The sequence below is a fragment of the Ischnura elegans genome, chromosome 1 (assembly GCF_921293095.1).
Source record: "Ischnura elegans chromosome 1, ioIscEleg1.1, whole genome shotgun sequence".
NCBI lineage: Eukaryota > Metazoa > Arthropoda > Insecta > Odonata > Coenagrionidae > Ischnura > Ischnura elegans.
In genome coordinates, this window is record NC_060246.1 from 92,137,447 (window position 1) to 92,162,317 (window position 24,871).

Here is a 24,871-nt window from a genome sequence, read left to right on the forward strand (position 1 = left end):
CATTGTTTTTACTCTATAATCAACGTGTTATTTTGAAGAAAATATATTTTTTACGAATGTTTATTCTATAATCAAGATACCAGTCATTAAACTGGATTGTTCATATTTTATTTTAGTTGTTCATCTTTAAATCAGATTAAATTATGTATAAAAACTTTGAGTTAAGAGTCGGTTTTGTTGATAGGTACCCGGAAGTAATATGATTTTCAATATTCGGAGGTAAAGTTAACCACTATATGAGCAAATTAACCGTCTATGTATCAAGCACATGACTTAAGTTTTGATATTCTTGTAGGAAAGATTGATATTGCTAAAATATTTTTAATATTAAATACTGTTACGTTTTCAACATAGTGGTTGGCTTATGATTCCTTGAGATATTCTTTTGGGTGCACGTAATGCCCCAAATAATTTCATTTGATACCTGTTTTGTAAATGAATGCTCACTGCCGTAAGTATTTGTTGACTATATTGTGAAAGTTGCGTTATTCAACGGCTATTTCGGGAATAATAGTGATTATTGTCAGGGTAGTGAAAGCATGTCGAAATATGTATGAACATATTTCGACATGCTATCACTACACTGACAATAAACCATGTACATTGTACATGGTTTATTTCTCAGTTCGCAGTGGTCAGATACGATGGGTCAGTGTGAGAAGTTATCTTAGGTTAAGACGTGATCCTTAGTGAGGGAAGTGGTGTCTAAATGGGGCTATATCGCTGAGAACGAGACATGAATCATCCGATCATTCAATAGACGTTTCGCGGTTGGAGGATTAATTCGTGCGGGGAATGTTGAATAAAGCTGCTCCTTTTAAATCGCGCAAAAATTGTTAAATGTTGCATCGGTGACATGTTTCAAGGAAAATGAAAAGGCTGCAAGCGATGTAACATTGTAATTAATAAGGAAATAGAAATGTTACGAATCTTGTGTGAATCGGTTTTAATATTCTCCGATCATGAACGCGGTGGAACTGTTGTTGGGTTGATGCCGAGTTGTAATTGATAGTGATAAATCAACTTGAATCAAGTGAGTGGGTTTTTTTCACAGTACATTAATACTGCCGACAGTATTAAAGTTTGAAAAATGAAGAGGTAAAATTAATTTGTTAATCCTCTTTACGAGCTTTCGCGACTTAAAATCGAATCCCTCTCGCGAATAAGTGAATGACGTCACTAGCTCATAACGAGTGGGTCATCACTTCTGAGCTTCACGCTGGAAGTAGCCGCTCCTCGCTGCGGTCTCGCGATGTTTTTTTGTTGTTAACACTCTGGTGACCTACTGTGAACCTGTACTCTAATGACGTCACCAACTTATGTGAAGTGGACAGCAGCTTTTGCGTCTTCTCAGTTTTAACTAATGAGAGAATGGCAGAATGGGAATTATTTTTACACGCTTTTTCTTACCTTGCATGGATTGTTTGTCTGTTTCATCGATGGAATCTTGTAATTTACTTTTAGCCCACTTCCAATCATCGGAACGGCTTGAAAATTTGCACAGTTGCTTGCTCATGATGTATGTATGATATTCAATAATGAGACATTTGAAATTTTATTCCTTGGTGCTCAAATTAACTAAATTTCCACGTGGAAAAATAGTCTTACAATTTGTCAGTAGATGGTGTTAGTTATGAATTATTTTGGCAGAAATTTATTTAGGGGTTCTGGTATAATTGATTACATGATTCACCTCTAGAAAAATAGTAAATACAAATAACATAGAAGAAGATTGAAAAAACGCATTTTCTGGAAACAACACATAATACACTGAAAACGAAAAAATAAGCTTTTCAAAACTTGGAAAATAAAGCCTGGGTGCTGATTAGGTCTAGATATCCATATTGCATGCTTATTCACCCATTTTCTAATAATCAGCTCCCGTGCTTTATTCAGCGATGGACGAAGAGATTATTTTTTTATTTTTAGTGCATTTTATACTGTTTTTTTTTGAGAGAGCGTATTTTAAAACATGAATCTACCCCTGGAATGAGGTACCTACGGTTCATGTTCACGTTTGTATTAAATATATCCTCCTCAAATTCAGTAAAAAGAGTTTATTGATGTTGCAATACATTATTTCATGTTGATGCACGAAATTTAATCAGAAGCATAATTTAATGGATTGGTTAATATTAAAAAAATAAATGTATGACTTCAATACGTTTGTGAGTTACAGTGCTTTCAATAAGTTATTTCATGTTGAATTATTAAAGTCAAATGAAAATCAAACATGTCAATTATTTGCTTTCTCGCTGAAGGCCTTTTCAACGCAGCATGACAGTTGTACTTCGAAGGTGATGATGGAAGCGTTGGTTTTAATGCGGTGTGTATTCGTGGACGTCTTTGAAGGTAATGACGGCGTCAACCAACATCAGAATGGCGTTGATAATCGCCAAAGATCCTGCCGCCAACCCGATGTCTACGTTATGGTGGTAAAATATTCCATTTCCAGAGAAGTTGGAGATCAAGCAGCTGCCAGCTGCCACAAAGAGAGCCATTCCCAGCAAAGTGTAGTACATGTCCTGCAATGATTACGAAAAAAATTGTAGTGAGTTATTGTAAAAGTAGTCGAGATGCGTGTCCACTATTTAATTTGCAGTATTACTTCCAATTTTGAATCACGTGTTTACCTCCCTCCTTGGCCGTAGCTAGCGTGGGTGTGGTGGGGAGTTAAGGGGTTCAAAGATCTCCGATATTTTGGAAGGACACTGTCTTAAGTTAAACCCCTCCGAAATTAATTCCTCCATTCTCTCGTAAAAAAAAAAAACGTAAAATTATTTCTGGTTCGCCCTTGTCTTGTTAAATTTGCTGCCGTGGCAATATGAACGCCATCATTTGGAAATTAAACGGCGAAGGGGATTTTTGGCTCAGAAAATTATCTCAAAAGTCTGGACCAATGCCCTAACTACTTTGTTGCTGAAATCAATTAGGTTGAAGATCGGCAATTCACAGAAAACGTTATGCGTGTTTGTGATTGGCTAAAATTACGGAATGCATCACTAACTATCACTTGAATTCTCCAATATGATGAGGAAACGATGCAGGAAGTCATATTGCATAAGTTATTGTCACTATTTAAAGCAGCCGAGTGATGGTAATGCATCTCTTCGGAGCGCAAAATTTCATTGGCGTATTGAGCAGCGCATTTTTGTAGTGCATCAAGTATTTGTTTTAAACTAAAGAGCGCTGCAGTTTTTATGTCATTACCTTCCATTTAAAAGTGGGTAAGCTCTGAAGAAACCTATGCGTGATAATTTGAAGTAAAAATTAAAAGACCCAAGAAATTTTATTCGAGGTGGGATTCTCATTTTTCAATTCGTATTGCCGAAAATACTCTTGATATTTTCAATATCGTATGATATGCCTGGTCGCTTTACGAGACATTAAGATACTTCTAAAACCAAATGATTTTGATGCATTTGTTGGTTTCTAGAATTTTTATGCGTAATTGATATAGATCTATATGTCACTTTTTCATCGGCATTCTTGCACACAGTGAAGTTGTGATTAAATTTTCTCCCGCATATGAGCTGGGTTTAGAAAGGGTAGCGTGATGGAAGAGCTCTTTTACCAAGTAGTTTAATTTAACTTTGGCTCAAATAATTGATTCAGAATCGGCCACTGAATAACAATTTAATATTAACGGTACGATAGTACACCGTATAGCTTGAATTGATCTTGTAGCTTGAAAGCAGCTGAAAGTTCTCTTGAGGCGTGTTAGAATAGTAAAAAGGTCAGGGGTCAGGTAAGGTCATGATAATGCGTGGGAGAAACAGTTAACTTCGGTGAACATTATATGCATAGTAATTATGAATCTTATAATTTGTGCAAGCTACTGTTGTGCCAGCTTCTGTACTCTTGCCGTGTAACTATTGCGTCCGAGCTTAGCTATTATTTTCATGCCCATTACTCATTAATTTTAATGGAATACTTACAATTTTTCTGGAAATCCTTTCGCAGACCACGAATCCTAGCAACATTCCGCTTATGATGATGATGTATGCTCCAAATACAATGGTCACCAATGAATACTGCGACAGTGCTATCATTTGTGAGTTGACGTGAAGACCCATGCAGATGCACACGATCACCTTTGAGTGGAGAAGAATTTGGGAATTATTACCCTTATTTATCTATCAGTAACTTAAATTTTTCAATTTGAAAACATTGTATCCACCACTTGTTTTAGTGTCACCTTAGCTTTTGGTCTTTTTCCTAGATGCAAATAAATTAAAATCCATCTGTAATCTTAAATGTGATTTGATGAATCCAACGATTCGCAAAATTAAGTTTGTTGGTCTTATTCCTTTCCTACCGTGTATTTTCTGCTCTTAGTAACATTTTTAAATGTTCATATTTTATTTCAATTTTCATATTTATTTAGTAAATTATCATATTTTGACGTCTTTTCTTGGCAGTGAAGAAAATTCAATTATCCCAGGATGTCAAATTGTACCACTTCCTTGCTTGGGGTCACCATTTGTTTTCTGTGTAATTATTTAATATTCTATTGGCATGGTTTTCGACAGTAATTAGTTTCTTGTTTTTAATGTACACAGTTTGTGCTGTATGCAGTGTACCATCATCTTCTAACTTTAGATTGCTATTTGCGGATCAAACTAACATTTAATCCCTACTGGTAATCCTAGTTCCATTTTTGAAGGTGTAAAATACACTCTCAAATCATTAGAAACTGATGTTTTCACGAATTACATCTTAGTGACTGCATTTTCTCCATGGGTACGAATGTATTTACCTAGTAGCTACTCACTTTTTGTTTCAATATCATGAAATAGTGAACAGAATTGGGTTTATATGTATTGTTAGCTGATCGTCATGCATTAAATAATATTTGAGCTATTCCCTTCATGGCGAGGGTATCTGTCTGGCGTATCATGATCAACACTGTTCCAACCCAAGAGGACCTGATGGATCAATTTCTAACATGGGGATAGTATTCATGGCGATTATCGAATATCCTGAGTACTAAAACTTTGCACAGAGTTTTACATCAGTGTGGCTTGTGGATATTTCCCTATTGCAGCACACTGCGAAGTCGCGCTTCAATCCTCATGTCACCTTCAGCTGAGTGCGGACATGGTTGTTCACGGAAACCACACCCTTTCGCTCTCTGTTGCTCTCTCCGAATCCGTTTCCTCACACCAAAAAATACGCCTATGAAAGGTACTGTGTGTGTGTAAGGGACAATAAAAATACATTTCTCTGTTCCTTATCATATCGACCGCGTAATTAACTGAAAAGCTAGTGCGTCGTCAAGGATATCAGGCTATTTCCATCATTCCCCTCCCATGAATTGATGTCTTTCTATTGAGTATGTGTCCCTTCTTTTGTTCACGTGAGGGTAGCTTATTTACTACGATTGTTAGTATCACTCAAACATTGCTGATTCTGTGAAATTTCCCCATAGTTTTGGAGTCGTAAGATTTCGGCTGTAGTGCGGTCTACCGCCATCAAAAAGATGTAACCACTCATTTTACCAATGTAATTAAGTACTCTGTGATCTTATTACACGGGGTAAGCTGAGAAATGACTCACAGAGCTGTTTCACCTAGCCTTTAACTGCCGAGAACGAGGACTAGCCTTTATCTTGAAACAAAAAGGCCGAAAATTTTGCACTTTGCGAGAAAATAAAAGTTTATTGTCCTCTGTTTAATCAGTCTTCATTAATCCGTCCAGGGATGGGAGAGTCAAGGAATGTCGGCTCATAGTGGGTCAATATTTACTTTTTGTTGGATGGAACCTTGGGAGAGAATCGTGCCTATGTATTGAGTTCCGTATTGTTCATTCCTCACTGTAATAAATTATTTCCTTTTCGTAATTTTCTTCAGATTAAATGAATTTTTTCTTCGCTTCATGTGTAATTTATTCTGAACATGAGTGAATATTTGGAAAATTATGAAATGCTTTGTGCATGTTTATTTGTTTTCTCCTGTCTTCACGTTGGGCGGGTCTTCTTTTGATATTTTTTCGCCCCATTGCCTAACATCCGGAAGTTTTTCAAATGTCTTCCAGTGATTTTCGTAGAATATAATTGTTTTTAAATTTATACCCAGAGTAAATACTTTTTCTCATATAGAAAAGATTTTCGTTTTATTTTATTAATCAAAGTCGGGAATAAAAATTAACTCTTCGGGGTAAAATTAGTTTTACAACTTTTACAAATTACTGCTACAATAGGACGGAGTTCGTTCGAAAAAAAATTAATTTGGTTCTACTTGTTCATATCGGATAGTAGAACGCCCAATTGTTTTATGACTATTGTAATTTGATTTCTGAAATGACAATGTTGCTATTTATAGAATAAAAGTAACTAGGTATTTGGTTTATTTACTCGTAGTTAATGAGTTTTTAAAAAAACTCCTATTGCTTTTGTTGCTTCATTTTGCTCCTATCTGATAATAACAATAGTTTAAGACTAGAAAAATATACGTAACAAAGGCTTTTATGTTTACTGGTTCGACCGAAGAAAATGTCCTTCTTAGGTCGAAATAACCGTGATGGACCTCGTTTGCGGGTCGCTGTATAACTTACACATGGTACTGAGAGGGTGTAAGGAACGGTAATTAAGACTTTTTCAATAACAAATGCTATTTTAAGAGTATTAATTAACGTTTGTAGAACGAAAATCTGGTACTTACGAACTCGAGGATTTTGCAAGCGAGCAGAGTCTTTCCCAGTGGTGTGCTCGGCATCTTGGGTGATTAATCCGTTCTTCAGTCCTTAATTATCCTCTGCTGACTCTCCTGCTCCTGCCTGTCTTATGTCACCGTTTAAAGCCCGCGGGGGTAAGCGCACCAGTGCGGCGTGAGGAACTCGCGCTTTGGTAATGACCCGTCTCACTCCAAACCGGATGGCTTGTGATTATGGCGGTGAATCCCTGGCGTCGCACTTTTTTACCTTTCTTTGCGGCCACCTTCCCCTCCATCGCCTCCCATTCCACCCCTTCCAACACTTCCCTCTCCACTCTCGCCTATTCCGTCAGCCTTATCACTCTTTCTCGTCTAAACTTACTCCTCGTCATAATCCATTCACACTTTACTCTCGGTCATTCCGCGTCATTTAAGCTTGAACTATCCTGGCAATATATCTATGTTTTCCTCGAATTTCCATGTGCGTGCTGTGATGACTCTTCGCTTTCCTGCTCTGGTTTGGGATTCCGTTCTGAATGATCTAGTTTTTCCGGCCTTGCGTGGGCAATGGGATTTTTTTTCGAATAATGTCAGCTTTGGAATAATTCTTTGTTGATTTTTGGAAGGTGGGGTTTCTTGTTCCATTAGTGACTCAATAGCTGTGTATTTCATAGTTGAGGTATTAATAATAAAGTTATAACGTCACGCCAAGTTCCTGTTAAGTAGCTTGTATAAACTATCACTTGAAATTTTATGAAACCATCCATTCCCATTACTAACTGGCTTTTAAATTTCTTCAACGTAAAATAAAATAAGTAGGGAAGGCCCGGGATTGAAGCATAGTGCGGGCAAGGAGAATAAACTATTTTTCCACAAATCGCTTATGGATGGCGTCACGATACGAGTAGGCCAGGTCAGCGGATCGGCCGGGCGACGACATAACTGTTTAAAAAAACAATACAGGTGCGCGTTTGTCGTTTAAGTGAATAATAAAGATTGCAGCTGTTTTCTTACGATTTTCGTCGAGGTTTGTACACTTGTTTTTTGCACTAATTGTTTAGTGCTCAATCATACGTTCTATTTGTTCGATGGTACGTTTCTTTAAGTTTAATTTGTAACTGTAGTCTTCCACTAACCGCCAAATATAAGTGAACGTATAATGCACATTTCTTATATTGCAGCTTTGGGCAAGACGGGTATGGGCAAAAAGGATAGGTATTCGTTTTGAAGGAGAGAGACGATTTTGATGTGACTAACATATATAACATGAACGAACATGTGTGAAGGGCAGCGACTACCACCTCCAAAAGTTTTATCTTTCAAAAGCAAAAGACAAGTCGTGAGGAGATCTGAAAGGGTCCACTAACCAATGTCATTTGCTGAAGCAGTTCTTTTTGTATACGTTCGAACATATTTTTGGCACCAATTGTTTAGTGATCAATCAAGCGTTCTATTTGTTCTATTGCACATTTATTTACGTTCATATCCCTCAGATACCATGCTGACAAAAAACCACATTACTTCATCGACTATTTTTCCTGGTCTCCGTGAAATTGAGATACCCGAAAGGTCTAAAACGACTTTGCCTGATTCCACCATTCAGGAAAAACCTTCGGCGAGCTTCACATCACCACTAATAAGACCCATAGACATAATACAGAAAAATCTATAAATAAATTGGCCAAATCAGATTTTTTACCTTGGTGTGTACTTTAAAATACAGTGAGCCGATTATCGAAGACTGGATATAGTGCAGCCAGTTCCAGGATAGGCGCATGAGAATCGCACATCATATGCTGTAGTAGGCTGCTACCTCTGAAATGATTGTTAAGACTAATTTTATTAATTTTTTCAAGTTATCATTTTTGATCGTAAGGCATATCCGTTTTTCCCGGGTACTACGGGCAAAAAGGGTAATTTGTACGTATCTATTTAATCGATATAAGGAGAAAACCTTGTTTAAGTTCTTATTTGTTTAATAGCTAAGTCGAAAGTTTGTTAAACAAAGTACTGATAAGTAACAAGGAAATTTATATTGATCATATATTTTCACAGTTTTTTCGACACTTTCCCTCAATATATGCGTCTTTCCCGGGCCTCCCCTACCCATTCTTCCCTAATGTTGAATAAAATTAATTGTGCTACATTTGACATCATTATGGTAATTCATAAATTTAAGTACCGTTTCTGTAGAGATAGATTTTGAGAAGGAGTGTACGATTCAGCGTTGTAAATAAGTTTTCTTTACTAACTAGAAAGTATTATTCGTGCGTTATTTTGGCTACATTATTTCTCGGGATTTCTTCCTCGAAAGCAATTAACGCTCTTTTTTGTGAATACGGTCGTGAGCACTTTTTGACGGCCTCGTTTCAAACTCATTAAAGGATGATTTAGTGCACTGAAAGGTATTAAAATTTTAGTGAAAACAGTTTTGACGCTATTGGAAAAATCTTTTGGAGGAAAAATAATTTTTTGAGTTCTCAGGCGATAATTTTACCATATTTTAGTGTGAAATATTGCAATTAGGGCGTACTTTCGATGGTCAAAGGTGGCAAGGCGCTCCTGCGGCCTGCTTTTGGGAAAATTATAAGTATCAGGGAATATCAATTTTCCTTGGGTGATGATGTAGTTTGTTTTATTTTTTAATGACTCTTTGTTTATTCAACGGACATCCAGTAACTTGTAGTGAGGAAACTATTTCCATTCCCATTGCTGTTGGGGTTGGATTAAAATTGGACGATTAAAATAACTTAAATTTTCTCAAATATAATCATTTTTGATCTACTTTCCTCTTTTTGTGTGTTTTGCTATGTATCTAATAATCTAATCTAATGCGCGAGTAATTAAAAAATGAGAAGAATTGATTATCATCCCCATTGAAGTTGATATGCATACAGCATTTGGCATTTGCCAATAGAAGTTGAAATTAATGAAATAAATGCTGCCATTTGTGTACTATACTTTAACTCTTTGTTCATGAGTTGTCTTTTGTAACTTAATGTGAGGATCCAGTAGGAAATTACCTCTCGTACGTGTTTCTGAGTTTTCTGGCTTTCTTTATTTCCTCTTATTTGATTTTGTTAAAGCATACTCTTGAATTAGTGTCTGCGAGTTGAGTTATAATTGGATTGGAGTTTTCTTTTTTTTTCATTTATTAATTGAGATCAAATTGCTATTATTGCTATTGCAGCATCACTGTTTGGATCTGAAGGCACTTAGTTTGATTTAATTTTCTCTTTATACGATCCCAAACCTTGTAATAGATACTGTGACGTGATTGATATACCGTGTAATGAATCAAGTCCCAGTACTGGAGAAGTTCCCTTATAATTTAATATTGAACAATTTTTTTGACCATCAGGTGGCTCGATTCACGTAATTTTTACCTGATTCATATTTTTTCGTCATTTGGTATTCAAGTTTTTCATTAAAATCGGGTTTCCCGGCTGATTAGACTCGGAAATGGGTGTTCTATGCATTACGCGAACTCTCGGGATATCGCCTGTTTAGTCAGCTGAATCCTCTTGAAAACCTGTCTGTCTTCAAGGATGTTCTCCAAGTAATGGGTAATTTGCTACTTATTCTTGCTGCACGCTTTTGTCTGGAAACGAATTATACGATGCTTTTGGAGTTATTTTTCTCGTAACTGTAGAAGTGTCCAGAATAACCTATAATTCAGCCTTGAATTTTGTTTTCGCCAGGTGGTTAGATTCACATAATATTTCCGTGATTCATTTTTTCGTCATTTTTCAAGACTTTTATTGTGGTATTCTATTTTTTTTGTTTTGATCGGGTTTCCCGGTTGACTAGAATCGGAAATGGGTGTTCTATGCAAGAACGCCGCAATATCGCCTGTTTAGTCATTTGGGTCCTCTAGAAAACCTACTCTGTTTTGTCCGTCATCTAGGATGTTCTCAAAGTAATTGGTAATTTACTTTTTCTTGCTACCCACTTTTATCTGGAAACGAATTATACGATGTTTTTGGAATATCTTTTTCGTAACATCATGAATTGAGGTCGAGTAAACTTTTACTATTAATTCATAGAAATGAAATTTCCTCGGTTTGAGTAAAATTAATTTCTTATAATTGCACTTTTCGGTTAAATATTATAGGTCAACATGTTCTCCTTCTATTGATAGCGAGGTTACCTTCCCTGAAAATTAATTGTTCGAAATGTTAGGTTTCAGCTTGAATCTCAGTATATAGTGTCGTTTACTATTGAAAATTAATCAAGCATTGTAGGTGAGGAACAATTTATGGAGGTCATATCGCAGAGTCGGGTCTAAATATTCCAATGCTGAATTTATGTATGATAAAGTCAGAGCCTCAGTTCAAATCGCTGACTTAATGTTTTAATATTCTTCTCCGATGTGGTAAAATTTTAGTTTCATTTGCATTTCATAGGCCTTTGCCTGTGAATAAATTATCATATAACTGATGAATTCAGGCTTAACTGTGTGAAATCTTTCCATAATGGAAAATGAAAGAATAAACTTTGTAAGGTTCAGTAATGTATTTGAAAAAGCACAACCGGGGTTTCATGACATCGTAAGCTTATTCCTTAATTATTTTCCAGAACTCATTTTATTTCTGAACCGGAGTCTCTTCGTTGTTATTGTGAACAAGTAACTTAAGTTAGCGAAAAAGTTCCTAGCAGAATGAAATCGGAAAAACATTCAATTGAGTATTATAAAATTTCAGTATGACTTTCAAAAATCCGGTGAATGTGGCTATGAAGCATTTTGAGTACCCTCAACGGAATCCAAGCGGAATGTTCCAACGTGTTGTATCCAAGGTGCTACCGCTATACCGCACCACCAGACCACTTCCTTCCTTTTCCATGGGTTTTTACGGGCTCCGAATTCAACGAATATGCATTAGCCAAGTGGAATTTGACTCCCATACATTCATTCTTCAGGATTCTAGATAATTGTATTATGTCATTTTTGTTCTATCCGATTGAAAGAATTTACTATTTTTCCATTCTGGGTTTGCTATTTTGACCAGCTCATTTGATGATCGATGGGGCTGAGCGATATATCAAAATATTGGAAAATATCACAATGTTAAATTATACTTGGAATCTGATGTTGAGTTTTTATCATTGGCGATGTACAATCTATAGGTATAATCAGACTGCTTTTGCAGTAAAATATCTTATGTAATTAATATTTAATAATCAGGCTCGACTTATTCTATTAAGGTATTGAAAAAGTGATGGCCAAACAGAGTAGTTCTCTGAAATCAGACCACTTGATATGGAATGACCCATCGGGTAATCTGCTCTTTAATTTGAACTAATAGCAGGTACTTCCAAGTTGAGACTTCATCACCTTGTGATCAGCGGTGACCTAGAAATATATAATTGAGCGTTACCTTGTTGTTATATTTCCCTTGCGTCTCTCTCGATGATCAGAGCTGAGATCCAACTGTCGCAGAGTGTCGCAGTTTATGTTGTTGTATGGGTCTATGATGGAGCACTTCACGACTATTAGTAATCGATCAAAGAGATTTATTTGTTGTCTTTTGTCATCAATCAAAGTTAGTGGTGGGTTAGTAGTAGCTAGTGGTCTGCACGGCTATAATCTGTTGATTCTTAGAGACCTTCAGATATTCAGTTTATCATTTGGCAACGGATTGAATGAACCATTCAAATTTTATTCTTTTTAAATTTATTCGTGTAAATATGAAATGAAATCACAGATGTATGGGCCCCACGTAATTATGCCAATTTGAACATGTAACTAATAAGTCTGTAAAGATTGCCGATCAATTTTAAGCAATTGATATTACAATATTAGTTGATTTCCACGCGTTTAAACGGGGTGGAAGTAAGTATGAATTCATTTTCAATTGAAGTTTGGATATGTCGCAGAAAAATATGAAAGAATATTGAACATTTTTGACTTATTTTAATAATTTAATATTATATTCTTGAAATGCCTTCTTTTTTGTTTCAATACGAGGCTGTAATTAGGGTTTGAAATTTTGATTGGAGCCGATTGCGGTGGGTATTGTAGCAAAAACCCGCTAGTATGTGCAGAGACCTCGAGTGGTGTACATTTGAACTTACTCTACCAAAATGTATTGGCAAAAAGTTTTGGTTTGATATTCAAGAATATATATGGAATTATTATAATTTGTTTTATTCTGACTTTCGTTTTTACCGTCGAATTGTACTTGCATTTGATATATATTTATTTCCTAACCTATTTTACGCATAAAAGTATATTTTATTTCCTTGACATGTAAAAAAATTATCTTCGATTATTGTGAAAATGTCCTAATAATTATAGCTTATGTAATTATTCACTCTGTTTTTTTATCAGTAAATTTTCGTTCATTGGCTTTTTTGGTACGCTTTAAACCAGCGAAAATTGTAGTTCGCTAAACAGTTTAGAAAAATGGTGACGGTCATTAGCTTTTTCCCCATCAAAGTTGAACATGGTCTCTAATTCTGAATTCTCAGAACCTGATGTTGTCTATCATGTCTGCACCGTCTACAGTGATTTCTCCCAAAATACTTGTTTTATTATTTCAGTTATTCTGCTAGTTATCATGCACTTTTTATGGACTTTTTAAGTGTAGGAAATCTGTTTATCACGCGAGGATATGTTTCATGCTCAAAGCTACGGAAAAATAAGTTGTGCAAGTTTAGTGTTTCATAAATTCCTCTCCCATTATGAGCTCGTTTATGTCCATGCACCAGCGAAGTCTTACCATGGAAGGACTCCTCCTCCTTCCATGGTCTTACGATCTGTCTTGTAAGGACTTCTGGTGGGAAAATATTGCTAATCTCTAATTATGTGGTTCGAGTACATCTGCAAAGGAGAAATAATAATTTTATTTTTTTCCAGGTATGTACTGATGGCCATGTTGATCCCGCTGTTCGTCGAAATGGTTGACTTAGCGAGCAACTAGGATTTTACCCCATGGGTTTTGAGGATCTTCGCTGTACTCAATTTGTGATTAAATGGGATGCAGAGGTTATTTTTTATGAGGTAAGTCCTATTTTCTCTTTTGATGAGAATTTGCTTTTTTTCTTGCGTAGAACTTCGATTGATCTCCGAATACGCTAACGTGTATTTTGCGAAAGAAAGGTAGTCAATTGAGTCGGTCGGTGGTCGAAGAATTGGCGTTTACAACTGGTTCTTTTACCTACATCCACCGATGGATGGAAGAACCCGTTGTAAATGATCATTATAATTCATCAAAAGAATTATGTAGATGGAACGGCAATATCACGTTGCCAGTCACTCTTTATTTCAAAGTTTAAAAAAGTGAAAAAGTCCCCGCCGTCTTTTCATGAGTCAATGACGTCATTAGAGTTCCATGTAGTTTTCTTCACGAATATTTTGCAACTGGTTCTTTTACCTACATCCACCGATGGATGGAAGAACCCGTTGTAAATGATCATTATAATTCATCAAAAGAATTATGTAGATGGAACGGCAACATCACGTTGCCAGTCACTCTTTATTTCAAAATTTAGAAAAGTGAAAAAGTCTCCGCCGTCTTTTCATGAGTCAATGACGTCATTAGAGTTCCATGTAGTTTTCTTCTCGAATATGTCGTGAAGTTTGCGACTGATCGGAAAACGGAAAGGAAACGTTCGGGTCTCTTTATTTTTCAGGGGAACGTGGGAGCCTAGTGGGAGGAGCGCTTGCCTACTGAATGATGGGTCACGGGTTTATATCCCGAATATTCAGACGCCTGCGGCGAATTCTTAGTTATGGTTAACTCTCACCTGCTCAAACCAACTTCCAGGTTGAATCACTGTGTGAGTGGGGTGGTGCTTATTTAAAAAAATTTCGAATTTGCATTTGTGGGGTCATTGCGCGACCAGAAGTTGTTTATTTATTCACATCATTATAAAACACAATTTTCTATTGCTCAAAAATAAATACAAAGTAGTAGGTACCCATTACATTAAAATGATATATTGAAGACATAAAAAAGAGCTCGTAAAATTGTGACATTTTCAATATTTTGGCAAATTTTAGGCTCTATGCGCGACTTATATATATCAACTGACCTATGCCAAAGTAAAACAAAATGTTTTCAGGCTCTATTAGAAGATGTTACAAACTGTTGCATTGCGAAAACATCTGGTTCAAAGATAAAAAAATCACAAAAATGAAGTGTTTTCGTATTTTGTCAAACTTTAAGGTCCATGCCCGGCCGGAAGATGTCAACCGATTTTGGTATTTTTTTTCTTTTGCTTTGTCTATACAATTCGCAACTTTTCCCCGCTATTTCAACTTCGAAATAAAAAAAAGTTTTTTTTTCGGCCCACCCTAGTATGCAACCCGCGTGCCACCCAAAATATCTGCCTGGGTAGGCGCGCGCTCATTCTTGGTGCGACATCCCGGGAAACAGAGGGCAGAAATGATAGATGTTGGAGTGATACCCTAGAAATGCCTAACCAGTCGTTGTATAGAAAAATGATAACATAATCCTAGAGTGGCATCATCTTCAGTTATGTCCGAAAAAAAACAAAAATACCAAAATATCAAAATGCGGCTCGTTTTTTCCGGAATCCAATTGCAAAAATAATCTAAAAATTTTACTTTCTCGCCAAATGGAACAAAACAGTATTTCCTAAAAGAAATTCGACAACCTTAAAATAAGGACCACCCTACCGAGTGAGTTTATTTTCAAACTATCGCAATCGACCATAAAACAGAAGTGGCGAATGAGCCCATTGGGGTAGTAACCTTGATAAATGCAATGGGCCACCATCCTTTTAGAAGGTAGCCCTATTAGCATGCAGTAGCTATTCTCACGTGTTAACGAAGGCCAAACATATAAATTCGACCTTTTTCACTGTGGGTGTGATCACAGTATTGCAAGTCTACCTTAATTTCATGGTATGTATTAAAAAAAAATACGCTTTTGTCACCATTTTCGGTCTGTCTTTGCTCAACATGAAGTAAAATAGGTGTATTCGAGATTCCCTTGCAAAAAAATTTATTTGCGCAACGCGTTTAAATGTAAGATCAATTCTTGCGCCTGATAGTGGTGCATTCACTTACGTTGAAATGTGAAGGGCGGGTTAATTTTTTACTCGTGGTTAAGTATATAAGGTACTTAGCTTACTATCGTATTATTTTCATAATGAAACAGATATCAGACATGAGATAATTTTGTTAGTTGCAACACACTCTGGCTTGTAACTGTGAAAGAGATTCGTGCCGAACTAGCAGATTCAGCTCGAAACGTCGGAATTTTGAGCCTACTCAAACCAAGTTGGAAGCCAGAGACTGTTTCAACCAACTTACTCACCTTGAAAACCTTATGTCACTTACATAATTTTGGTGTAAGAAGCTTCTCCAAACATGCAGGACCATTTTCCTGCGTGCGCCTTCGAGCTAAATTTTCATGTAACGTAGAGGCTTTGTTTCAGGGGGTCTAGATGTCTCTCATTTCCTGCTTTAGGGTCGATATTGTTGCGTGTAATTATTTTTTCACAACTATTTTTTTGTGCTGTGATTCTGTTTTAAATTTCTGAATTTTGCTTCATTGCTTTGATTGTTCGTCGGAACTTCGTTTCTTTGCTTTCATTTAATTTTGTTTCATTTTGTTTCGGCATGGCAACTTTTTTATCGTGGAGGGGTTGATGATGATGAATAGGATTATTTAATGGATATGAATGAAGTAGGATTATTTATTGGATTGGAATGAAGTAGATAGACTGGCGCTACAAAGCTTGAGACATTTAAATGTTATTATCACTTTTTAACCTCTGTTTATTTTTGGTCATTTGCATCAGATATACAAGGAATGAATGCATTTCACATAGTGGATACAATAAAAAGAAATTATCTGGCACTACTGTGTGCAGTTTTCCTTGCGCCTAGTTTACTAAAAGACCTACTTGACGGCGAAGATTAGTCATGGTTTATCTCACTGTTAGAATATTATGAATAAATGTCATCTGAGATTGATTCCGTTTCTCAGCGAGCTCTGACGGCCATCCACTCGTCACTGCGGAAGAACCTCTTTCTAGTCATTTAAACGTAATGTTCTTGTTTACGTGCCAAAGTCTTGATATTTGTGTGGGCAAACGTATGACCTTGGCCCTGACACCTCGGCGCAGCTTATTATTCTGTTTTTCAGTTTGCCCGTCCCTCCATTGTCGATGTGTTAAGCAGACGTGTATACTCCGTGGAACGCATCGACGTGAATGCCACTGGCGAAGAATTTTCTTAAATCGTAACTCTGTGATCATTCGTTGTATCATTTGTCTATAAACTGTTATTTTAAGATCCATCCCTCTTCATGTGAAAGAAGTTAAGTATAAATTGATGCAATGTCTTCCTCGCGTACATTAGTGGTAGTTAGCTAATAGAAAAAGACCCTAATCAAACTTCAGACATTATATATAATTATTAAAACTGAAGTATCGCTTACATGAGTCAAAAACTTGGGTTCTGAGGAAAGAGAACCAGATTAGGTTTTATGCGCCCAATGTGTGCATATGAAGGAGAATGGTAAAGTCTTGGAAACGAAATAAGAACCGATGGCAAAGATTTTTTGTAATCGGCAGCAGTTGGGTAGGGGAGGCATTCAGTGGCCGGGTAAAATTAATTCTGTTATGAGGGAAAGATGATGGATTAGTGGGTGAGGAAAGGATGAGAACACTATCTATGAGCCAGGTAAAGAGCCTTGGGACTTACTTCGATGTGAAGAATAAAATCGGGTTATAAGACAAAGGCATCTCAAGGGGGATTAAAGATACTACTTCCGTAAATGCCTATAGTAACCGATAAAATCAAAGCCGGTAAAACGCAGACACTAACTTCTAAAAAATTAGTATCTGCGTTTTCGTTCATTCCTGCATATCACGAGTTATTTTTCACGCCCTTCAGCCTTGTATAAAATAGCATTGTACATGATTTCGTTTGTGATTTACTCTCGATACTACGCCAAGAAAAATTTGACTGTGTTTCTTTGTAACCGGGTGTTGGATAGCCAATGAGTAATCATTTATTTGTCACAGTTTTTTCCACACTTATCTGATTCTTCGAATATCGCGAGGTGTTGCTGCAGTTTGGCTAGTTTCAAAACTAAAAAAAAATGTCCTTTCAAGTTTCCTCCGTAAGACAGCGGAGTAAACTTTTCACTTCATTGGCGCTCCTCATATGAAAATGCCATTGAGGGATTTATAGTAGCTGGTGGTGACGTCAATGCAGTAGAGGGCTGCGGCGGTGAAGTCCAGGATTACTTCGGCGAGGAGGCAGTTCAGTGAGATGTGAGGATCGCTAATGTCGAGTGCCTTTAGATCTGACATTTGCTCCTCATCGTAGTCCTTGTGAAAAAGCCAAATGTAAAGATTCAGTCCTCCAGCCACGGCGAAAAGAACCCCTCCAAGAAATCCGAACATCCTTATCTGAAAGAAAAAGCAATATTAAATAAATTTTCCTCTTCAATGCTATGAATTTCATATCATGTATGGAAGATATTTGTAGCCGAGAAGGCCTCTGAAAATTAGCATATTTGGAATAGAGGGATTTTCGACGTCTGCGTATCGAAATAGAAAAATTCGAAATCACAGGATTCCCCATTTCATCATTTGCCTATGATCAGTTATTTTATTATGTATCCTTCATCGTGTTAAAAGAAACACGGTATTCGTTGATTTGATGTTATCTCACGTATATGAGTGGGTAGGTGAACAGGAAAAAATACCGTTATCAAACTTCAGACGCTATTACCACGTATTACAATAAATTGTATACATGAGGCAGAAACGTGGATCCTGAGGATAGAGATGCAGAATAGGTTATGAAGGAGAATGGACAAGTCGTAGAGATGATCGGAAAACGATTAAGAAAGATCTCAATTGGTTGGTGAAAGTTCTCAATTGGCTGGCCAATGGAAGCGATGCTTTGTAATGGGCTGCAGTTGGATCGCAGTGAAAATCTTTCACCACTCCGAGCTCTCAACGCATTGGAAGTCGGCGAGCGGATTTATTTTCTTGGTGTTTACTTGATTGAAATTTTTATTTCCACTTTATGTAGAACTCTATAAGAAGGAAAGGCAAAGCAATTTAGTGAAATCTGTTAATTATTTATTTTAGTTAACGTTTTCCATTTTTCATAATAATATTCAAGATGTAAGGAATTTCAAAGTTGTCTCAGTTTTTGGCTACAGCGTTGCCATCTCGATGCGTATGTATTTATTTACTTTGAGGCGTCAGTTAAAATTCCAAGGAACTCAACCCTAAAATTTAACTGGAATCTATGTCGAAAATAGTATGTAATGTGATTCCGTAATTATTATTATAGTATTAAACCGATTAAGGTAGTTTTCCATGGAGTACTAAAGAAGTAATCTGGGAGCCTCCCTTTCCTTCCAGCACTGCCTTCTTCAGTTCACTGTAAGGCCTAATCCTACACCCACCATTTCCAGCACTTCGTAGTTCCTCCTCCTCTCCTTCCATTTCACTTTCTCCATTCTTCTCCATACCCACATCTCGAATGCCTCCAATCTTCTCTTGTCCTCCTTCCGTTGTGTCCACGTTTCCGCTCCGTAGAGAGCTACACTCCAGATCAAACTCTTCACTAACCTTTTCTTTAAACTCTTACATAACGATCGTCTCAGAAGCCCCTTCCTGTTCATGAGCGACTCCTTGGCTAATGCTATTCGCTTCCCGATGTCCTTACTACTGTATCCGTTTTCCTCTAATGTGCTGCCTAAATAGTTGAATAGCTCTACTTGCTCAAGTTTTTCCACTACTACTTTTATCTTGAGTCTCACCTTCCTCGCTCTCGGTGCTTTACAAAACCGCATTACATTGGTCTTCTTCAGATTAATCCTCATCCCATACTACTCGCACCGCTCGTCTAACTATTTACTCTGTATCTCTCCTCGCTCGGTTAGCATCCTCCCATCTTTAGCCTTAATTTTAGACATGGCCTGTCCTCTTTTGCCGCCCGATAGCGACTTAACTAGCGACGTAACCCAAGGATTCTTTATCCTTCTGCAGTCAACGTAGCCAATTGACTGCTCCGCCGCTTTGACCATTCCCGTTTTCATATTATCCCACCCTTCCTCTACATTCTACTTCCAATCTCCCGTAAACTATAATGTCCACTAGTTTCTCATATTCTTTCATCATACTCCCCTTCAGGGCTTCTACGTTCCATTTCTTCGCCTTCCTAACTTTCATAAGACTTTTGAATCTGACGTTGCATTTCATAATTACTAAGTTGTGGTCTGAATCCGCATCCGCTGCAGGGAAGCTGCGCGAGTTTTTCACACTCCTAAATCTCTGTCTTGCCATAATGTAGTCTATTTGATATCTCCTCACTTCTTCTGGACTTTTCCATGTGTACCTTCGCCCTTTATGATGATTGAATCACTTGCTTGTGATGAAGAATCTGTTTCTCCTGCAAAATTCTGCTGCTTTCTCTCATCTGTTTCTCATTCCTCATTCCTAGTCCAAAATATTCTATTTCGTGTCCATCCCTCCCTTCCCCGACTGAAGTGTTCCAGTCTTCCATCACTACTAGATTTTTCTAACCTGGGGTTTTTCTAGTTATTTCCTCGAGCTGTTCATACACCTCATCTACTTCTTCCTCCCTATGATTACTGGTGGGCATGTAAACTTGAACCACCACGGAGTTGGTGGGTCGCGCCTCAATTTCTACCACCAGAATGCCATCGCTTACCTGGTCTATACCTGCCACACGCTTACCCATCCCGTTTAATACTAAAGCTACCCCTCGCTGGCTTTCCTTCCCACCACTCTATGCAACCCTATACCCGTCATTATAATAGTCCCCACCATCTTTCCTCGTCACTTCTCATAACCCTGAGATATCTATACTTCCTTTACCCATTTCCCCTTTGATATTTTCTAACTTCCCCGCCCTCATCATAGTCCTCACATTCCACGACCCTACATTTATAGCCGACTTCTTCTTCTCCATCTTCTTGGTCTTCTTTCCTTCTTTCTTCATTGCTGCTGTTGATGATAAATCTCTGCAAGGATTTCGCATGTTGACGACCCCGAGGACCATGCCGACCTCGCTGCCGAGAACGACACCCGCCCTTTGCGGATGGGCCCCGTTCGATGATATTCCGAGGCTCAGTTGGTTGCACTCCGTGTTTTCAGGGAAGAGATAGTTGGTAGGGTTTCCCACTTCCATTTCAGCAGTGTTTTTTTACGTGACACCATCTTCTGGCTCCTACCCTTCGACTATCGGCATGGGTGGCCCTACCGGGAATTATTTAGAATTAATCCCGCCAGTGCAGCTCTAGGGGTCATAGGAACTCGCAAGCCTTTCCACCGCGACAAGGTTGTAGCCCAAGGTAAAGGGGTCCCGTAATAGGTCTTGTATAATTCAGTAGAACCTAAAGTTAGTGGAATTGCGAAAATATTTTTCGTGCATTCATAAATATCGCCATGCTTGGAGGCTATTTTAAGTGAACACATGTGCAGTTTTCTCAATACACTTTGGGTTTTGGTGTACTGAGCACCTTTATTCCAATGCATGGATTTCAGTAGCTCAGTGTGGTTCTTTCCAATTTTTACCGTTTGAGGGGTTGAGGTTTATTATGAATTCGTTATCCTTTTCGTATCATGGAAACTAAGCGTTTCTTTTATAGAAATTGAAAGATATGTTGAAGAGGACATGGTACAAAATAGTTGGCACCTGGGACAGATGATCCGTCTGAGATCCTCGTAGAAACCCTTTTCTGTACAAGAAAAAGTTAGTTGCCAGGTAAATTTTTCTGGCTGGGTTCATTTTGATGGGGTATATGAAATACAGTGTCTCCGAAACTAAGCGTGGCTACTATTGGCGTGAAACTAAGCCCTAATTGCTGCAGCCTTTTGAAGGACCTCTTTTTTTCTTGCAACTTACTTTCATATTCTCAAGATTGCTAGGCGGCGAATTGCCCTCCTTTTTGCGGCCTTTAATCGATAGCTAAAAGTCATTAGCTTGAAAAAAGGTAGACGCGATGACACCTCGAGAGTATGAAGGTATTTAAATGAATGAGTTACAGTAAAGCAGGGACATTATTATACTCACTAGCAGCTCCGGCATCTTCTCCTTGATTATGAAACTGAAGATTATGACGGTATTGATGAGTATATAGGCGAAGAACACAACGTACGGTAGTGATTTATTCACATAAGAGAACCGCTGCAACTCATTGCCTTTAGAGTAAAGCGCTGCACAAGTGATGGATATTGCCTGAAATTGAGACACAAGTGCTAAATCAGCGCTTAGACTTTGGATCCTTTGGGAAAAATATACATTTTCAGATGTCCACGCCCGTTATTGAATGTCAGCTATTTAGAGGTGTTTGTGATAAGTTCAAAATTCTTATACCAGATCCTAAATAGCTATTCTCCTATGGGAGATGTTCGCTATTCGAAGGCTAACTGTATAATCATTATCACCTCACGTGGGCATGACAGTTTAAAAATAACTACATAAGTAATAAGAAATCAAGGGATATTTAATGTGATTACCTACGTTAATCTGTGTTGAATGCTTGTGATTTATTTAAAATAACGTAAGTTTTTTAATTGTATTTCAAGTAAATTGGTTAAATATATCAGTTGCTACGATTGAAGAAATGTGTACACTTAATATGAGCTTCACAATGTTGGAAAACCTCTTTCTTTCGTCTCCTGTAAAATTCACATTTAGTGACTTACTAATAGTTATCTCATTCTTACCCACTGTGTCACCTTAATGTAAAAGGAGCACTTCCACAGCGTGTCGTAGTTGAACGATGGATCCTTGATGTTGGCAGCTGTGACCGCATTCTGAAGATTGGATGTGCGTAGAACTCTTACGCTTGATAGTGAGCTTTCACTGTTGTTATTAATAAATTATAAATGAAATTTGTGATTATTGCCAATTAAAGCAAGCACAACATTTATGAAATATGTTTTAGATTGCTAACATTTTTCTGTAGAGTAATATGTTGACAGAATGGCAAGAATTAAATTAAAATGGGGTCTTTTTCATTTTCAATTGTAATAAATTATATTCTTTTTCTCTCGCAGTTAGTCGCTACTGTTCTCGGGACTCGCAAAATGGTATTTTTTTCTTTCTAAATGTTACATTTTGACCCTACATATCATCATAAATTGTGATTCATATACTTTTAAAGAGGATTGATTTTCAAGACAATTATCGTGAGCGTCATCTTTCCTTGGGCTCAGTCAGTGATGGATTCAGGTATAGATAAGAATTCTTAATTTAAGTCACATCTTTAAATATTTTATCATAGTTATTGCGAGATGAATGCTGATCATTTAATGAACAAGAGATCATTGTTCTTACGCCATAACCGTTTCTCTCCAAAATTTTGCGGGTGAATACTCTGCTAATGGAAAGCATGTCTTGGGTGACATCAAGGAGTCTTTCGTTGCCATTGAGGAGTCCAATTTTACGAGGAATTTAGTGAGGCACTTATTTCGCGCGTGGGAATTTAATTTACTCATCTAATTTCAATTTTATGCATGTTTTCAGCAATATACCTGATGACTTAAGTCGAACATACTTTTTATTTGTACCACCAGATGACTGCTTTATATGGTTAAACATATTCTTTTTATGTTGCTAACTTTAGATCTTCTCGCGGTAGGTTAAACATTATGGACCGCCCTATGGAATGAAGTATCTTCATTAAAGTGTGGCATATCTATTATCATTATATCAATAGTGGCTTACCGTTTGACGTACAGTATATACAATGTGTCGAAGGAAAATGGTTAAAAAAATGATTTATCCTGTCCGTAATGATGTCATACGCATTAGTTTAGCGTAGTTGTTCAAGATTAGGTGCATTTTTTCGGGATAGTTCACGTTGGCTATTGATTTACGTCATCTTTTTTAAACTCGATACTTATGCTTTGCTTGATTAAAATAGGATAATATTACATTCGCACGCGAGAATGATCTCTATCGAGCATACATTACGAAGAGAGCTCTTCCTCTTGATTTTGTCACCTTTCTCTGGCCCTCAACTGCTTTGACTTCTCAATGGTACTCGATACATGATTACTTTTAACAGAATATTTACTCGCAAAATGTCGGAGAGAAACGATTGTCGGTTAAGAGCACAAGAGTAGTAATCTCTGGTTCATTAAGTGATCCATATTCATCTCGTAGTAGCTATAAGAAAATATTGACAGTTATGAAAACGTGTAAAAATGTCTCGGGCGTAAAGTTGGAATGCCACATAACAATGCAATGCATGAAGATTTGACAGGAAATCCACAGTTTTTGTTTTAAGAGAAAGGTAGTCATCAGTGAAATACGCTGCTGTTGAAATTTAATTGTTCTTTAATGAGACGTTATTTACTGCAAAAGGTATTTTTTCCCACCTTGTATAAAACAAAATAAACCAAGAAGTGTACGTTCTCCTAAGTTTCTTCGTTAGTTGAGAATGACTATTATTTAACTGCTGACTTATTTTTAGTTTCATCTGATTTATCGAAGATGTTTGCTTAACCAGTTATTGCAATGGAAAGGAGAAACTGAAGTTTAGGAAATTCACGCAAGTTTTAGCACGAATAATTAATGATGGACATGCAATTAGAGAGTGAAGTAGGGAAGTAATGCGATCTGAAATTCATTCGTCTGCAGTTCCTAAATAAAATGCAACGTTCAAGCGGACAAGTAAAGGCGATGCAAGTATTCAAAATTGCTGTAAAGACTACCATAAAGATAAAAGTGCTATATTTAGACGGAAAATTGTTACTTTCTCAAGAAAGAAAGGAAAACTATGGAACTTTGACTACATCGCCAGATGTTGTCACCGTTCAGTAGATTTGATTATTATTTGAAAATCTACTACACATTCTCTCTCTTCCTTATCTCTTGACACTTTCTGCAGCTTGCCGTTTTTATTTTGTTATTTTTTGTCGCGCTGGCACACTACTGCTTGCAATCACTTAAGATATTTGGTTCATCTTACCTTGGTAGGCGAACCAACTCGTAAGACGTTCGTCGTTGAGGTCGTTTTAGTGATCCCGTTTCCACCATATTCGACGCTTTAAACTGTGGAGTAAACTTTTCACATTTAATAATGCTTGTGTTCTTTTGAGTATATCCCTCTAGAGTAATACTTTCCTTCTTGACGGCCGGGCCGAGGACTCGGCAGGAAGGAAGTTGATTATGTGCCCTACGAGGGAGCCACTTCCTTTTCTGCCTCCAACATGGCTGCGGCCGACTTCCTTTTACT

General features: G+C 37.3%; 3 protein-coding genes across 3 annotated transcripts in view; 1 reads left to right on the plus strand and 2 right to left on the minus strand.

Moving 5' to 3' along the window:
- Nucleotides 1-24,871, plus strand: part of LOC124165975 (adenylosuccinate lyase) — a 400,694-nt gene that overhangs the window by 20,567 nt on the left and 355,256 nt on the right. The window lies entirely within an intron of this gene.
- Nucleotides 2,043-6,896, minus strand: LOC124166123. Its single transcript, XM_046543781.1, has 3 exons — nucleotides 6,663-6,896; nucleotides 3,939-4,094; nucleotides 2,043-2,525 (listed from the first exon to the last, which is right to left on the minus strand). The coding sequence occupies exons 1-3, from the start codon at nucleotides 6,714-6,716 to the stop codon at nucleotides 2,319-2,321; spliced, it is 417 nt and encodes a 138-aa protein (XP_046399737.1). The 5' UTR covers nucleotides 6,717-6,896; the 3' UTR covers nucleotides 2,043-2,318.
- On the minus strand, nucleotides 16,581-24,841 carry LOC124166035. The gene is made up of 4 exons (XM_046543621.1): nucleotides 24,605-24,841; nucleotides 22,353-22,491; nucleotides 21,697-21,861; nucleotides 16,581-18,047 (listed from the first exon to the last, which is right to left on the minus strand). Exons 1-4 carry the CDS (start codon nucleotides 24,670-24,672, stop codon nucleotides 17,796-17,798), a joined length of 624 nt encoding a protein of 207 aa, XP_046399577.1. The 5' UTR covers nucleotides 24,673-24,841; the 3' UTR covers nucleotides 16,581-17,795.

Coding starts and splice junctions, on each gene's coding strand:
- LOC124166123 (XM_046543781.1), bottom strand. CDS start 6,716: ATGCCGAGCACACCACTGGGAAAGACTCTGCTCGCTTGCAAAATCCTC. Junction 4,095..6,662: donor CTTGCAAAATCCTCGAGTTC/GTAAGTACCAGA, acceptor CTCCACTCAAAG/GTGATCGTGTGCATCTGCAT. Junction 2,526..3,938: donor AAAGGATTTCCAGAAAAATT/GTAAGTATTCCA, acceptor TAATCATTGCAG/GACATGTACTACACTTTGCT.
- LOC124166035 (XM_046543621.1), bottom strand. CDS start 24,672: ATGGTGGAAACGGGATCACTAAAACGACCTCAACGACGAACGTCTTAC. Junction 22,492..24,604: donor GAGTTGGTTCGCCTACCAAG/GTAAGATGAACC, acceptor TAATAACAACAG/TGAAAGCTCACTATCAAGCG. Junction 18,048..21,696: donor AGAAGATGCCGGAGCTGCTA/GTGAGTATAATA, acceptor TTTTTCTTTCAG/ATAAGGATGTTCGGATTTCT.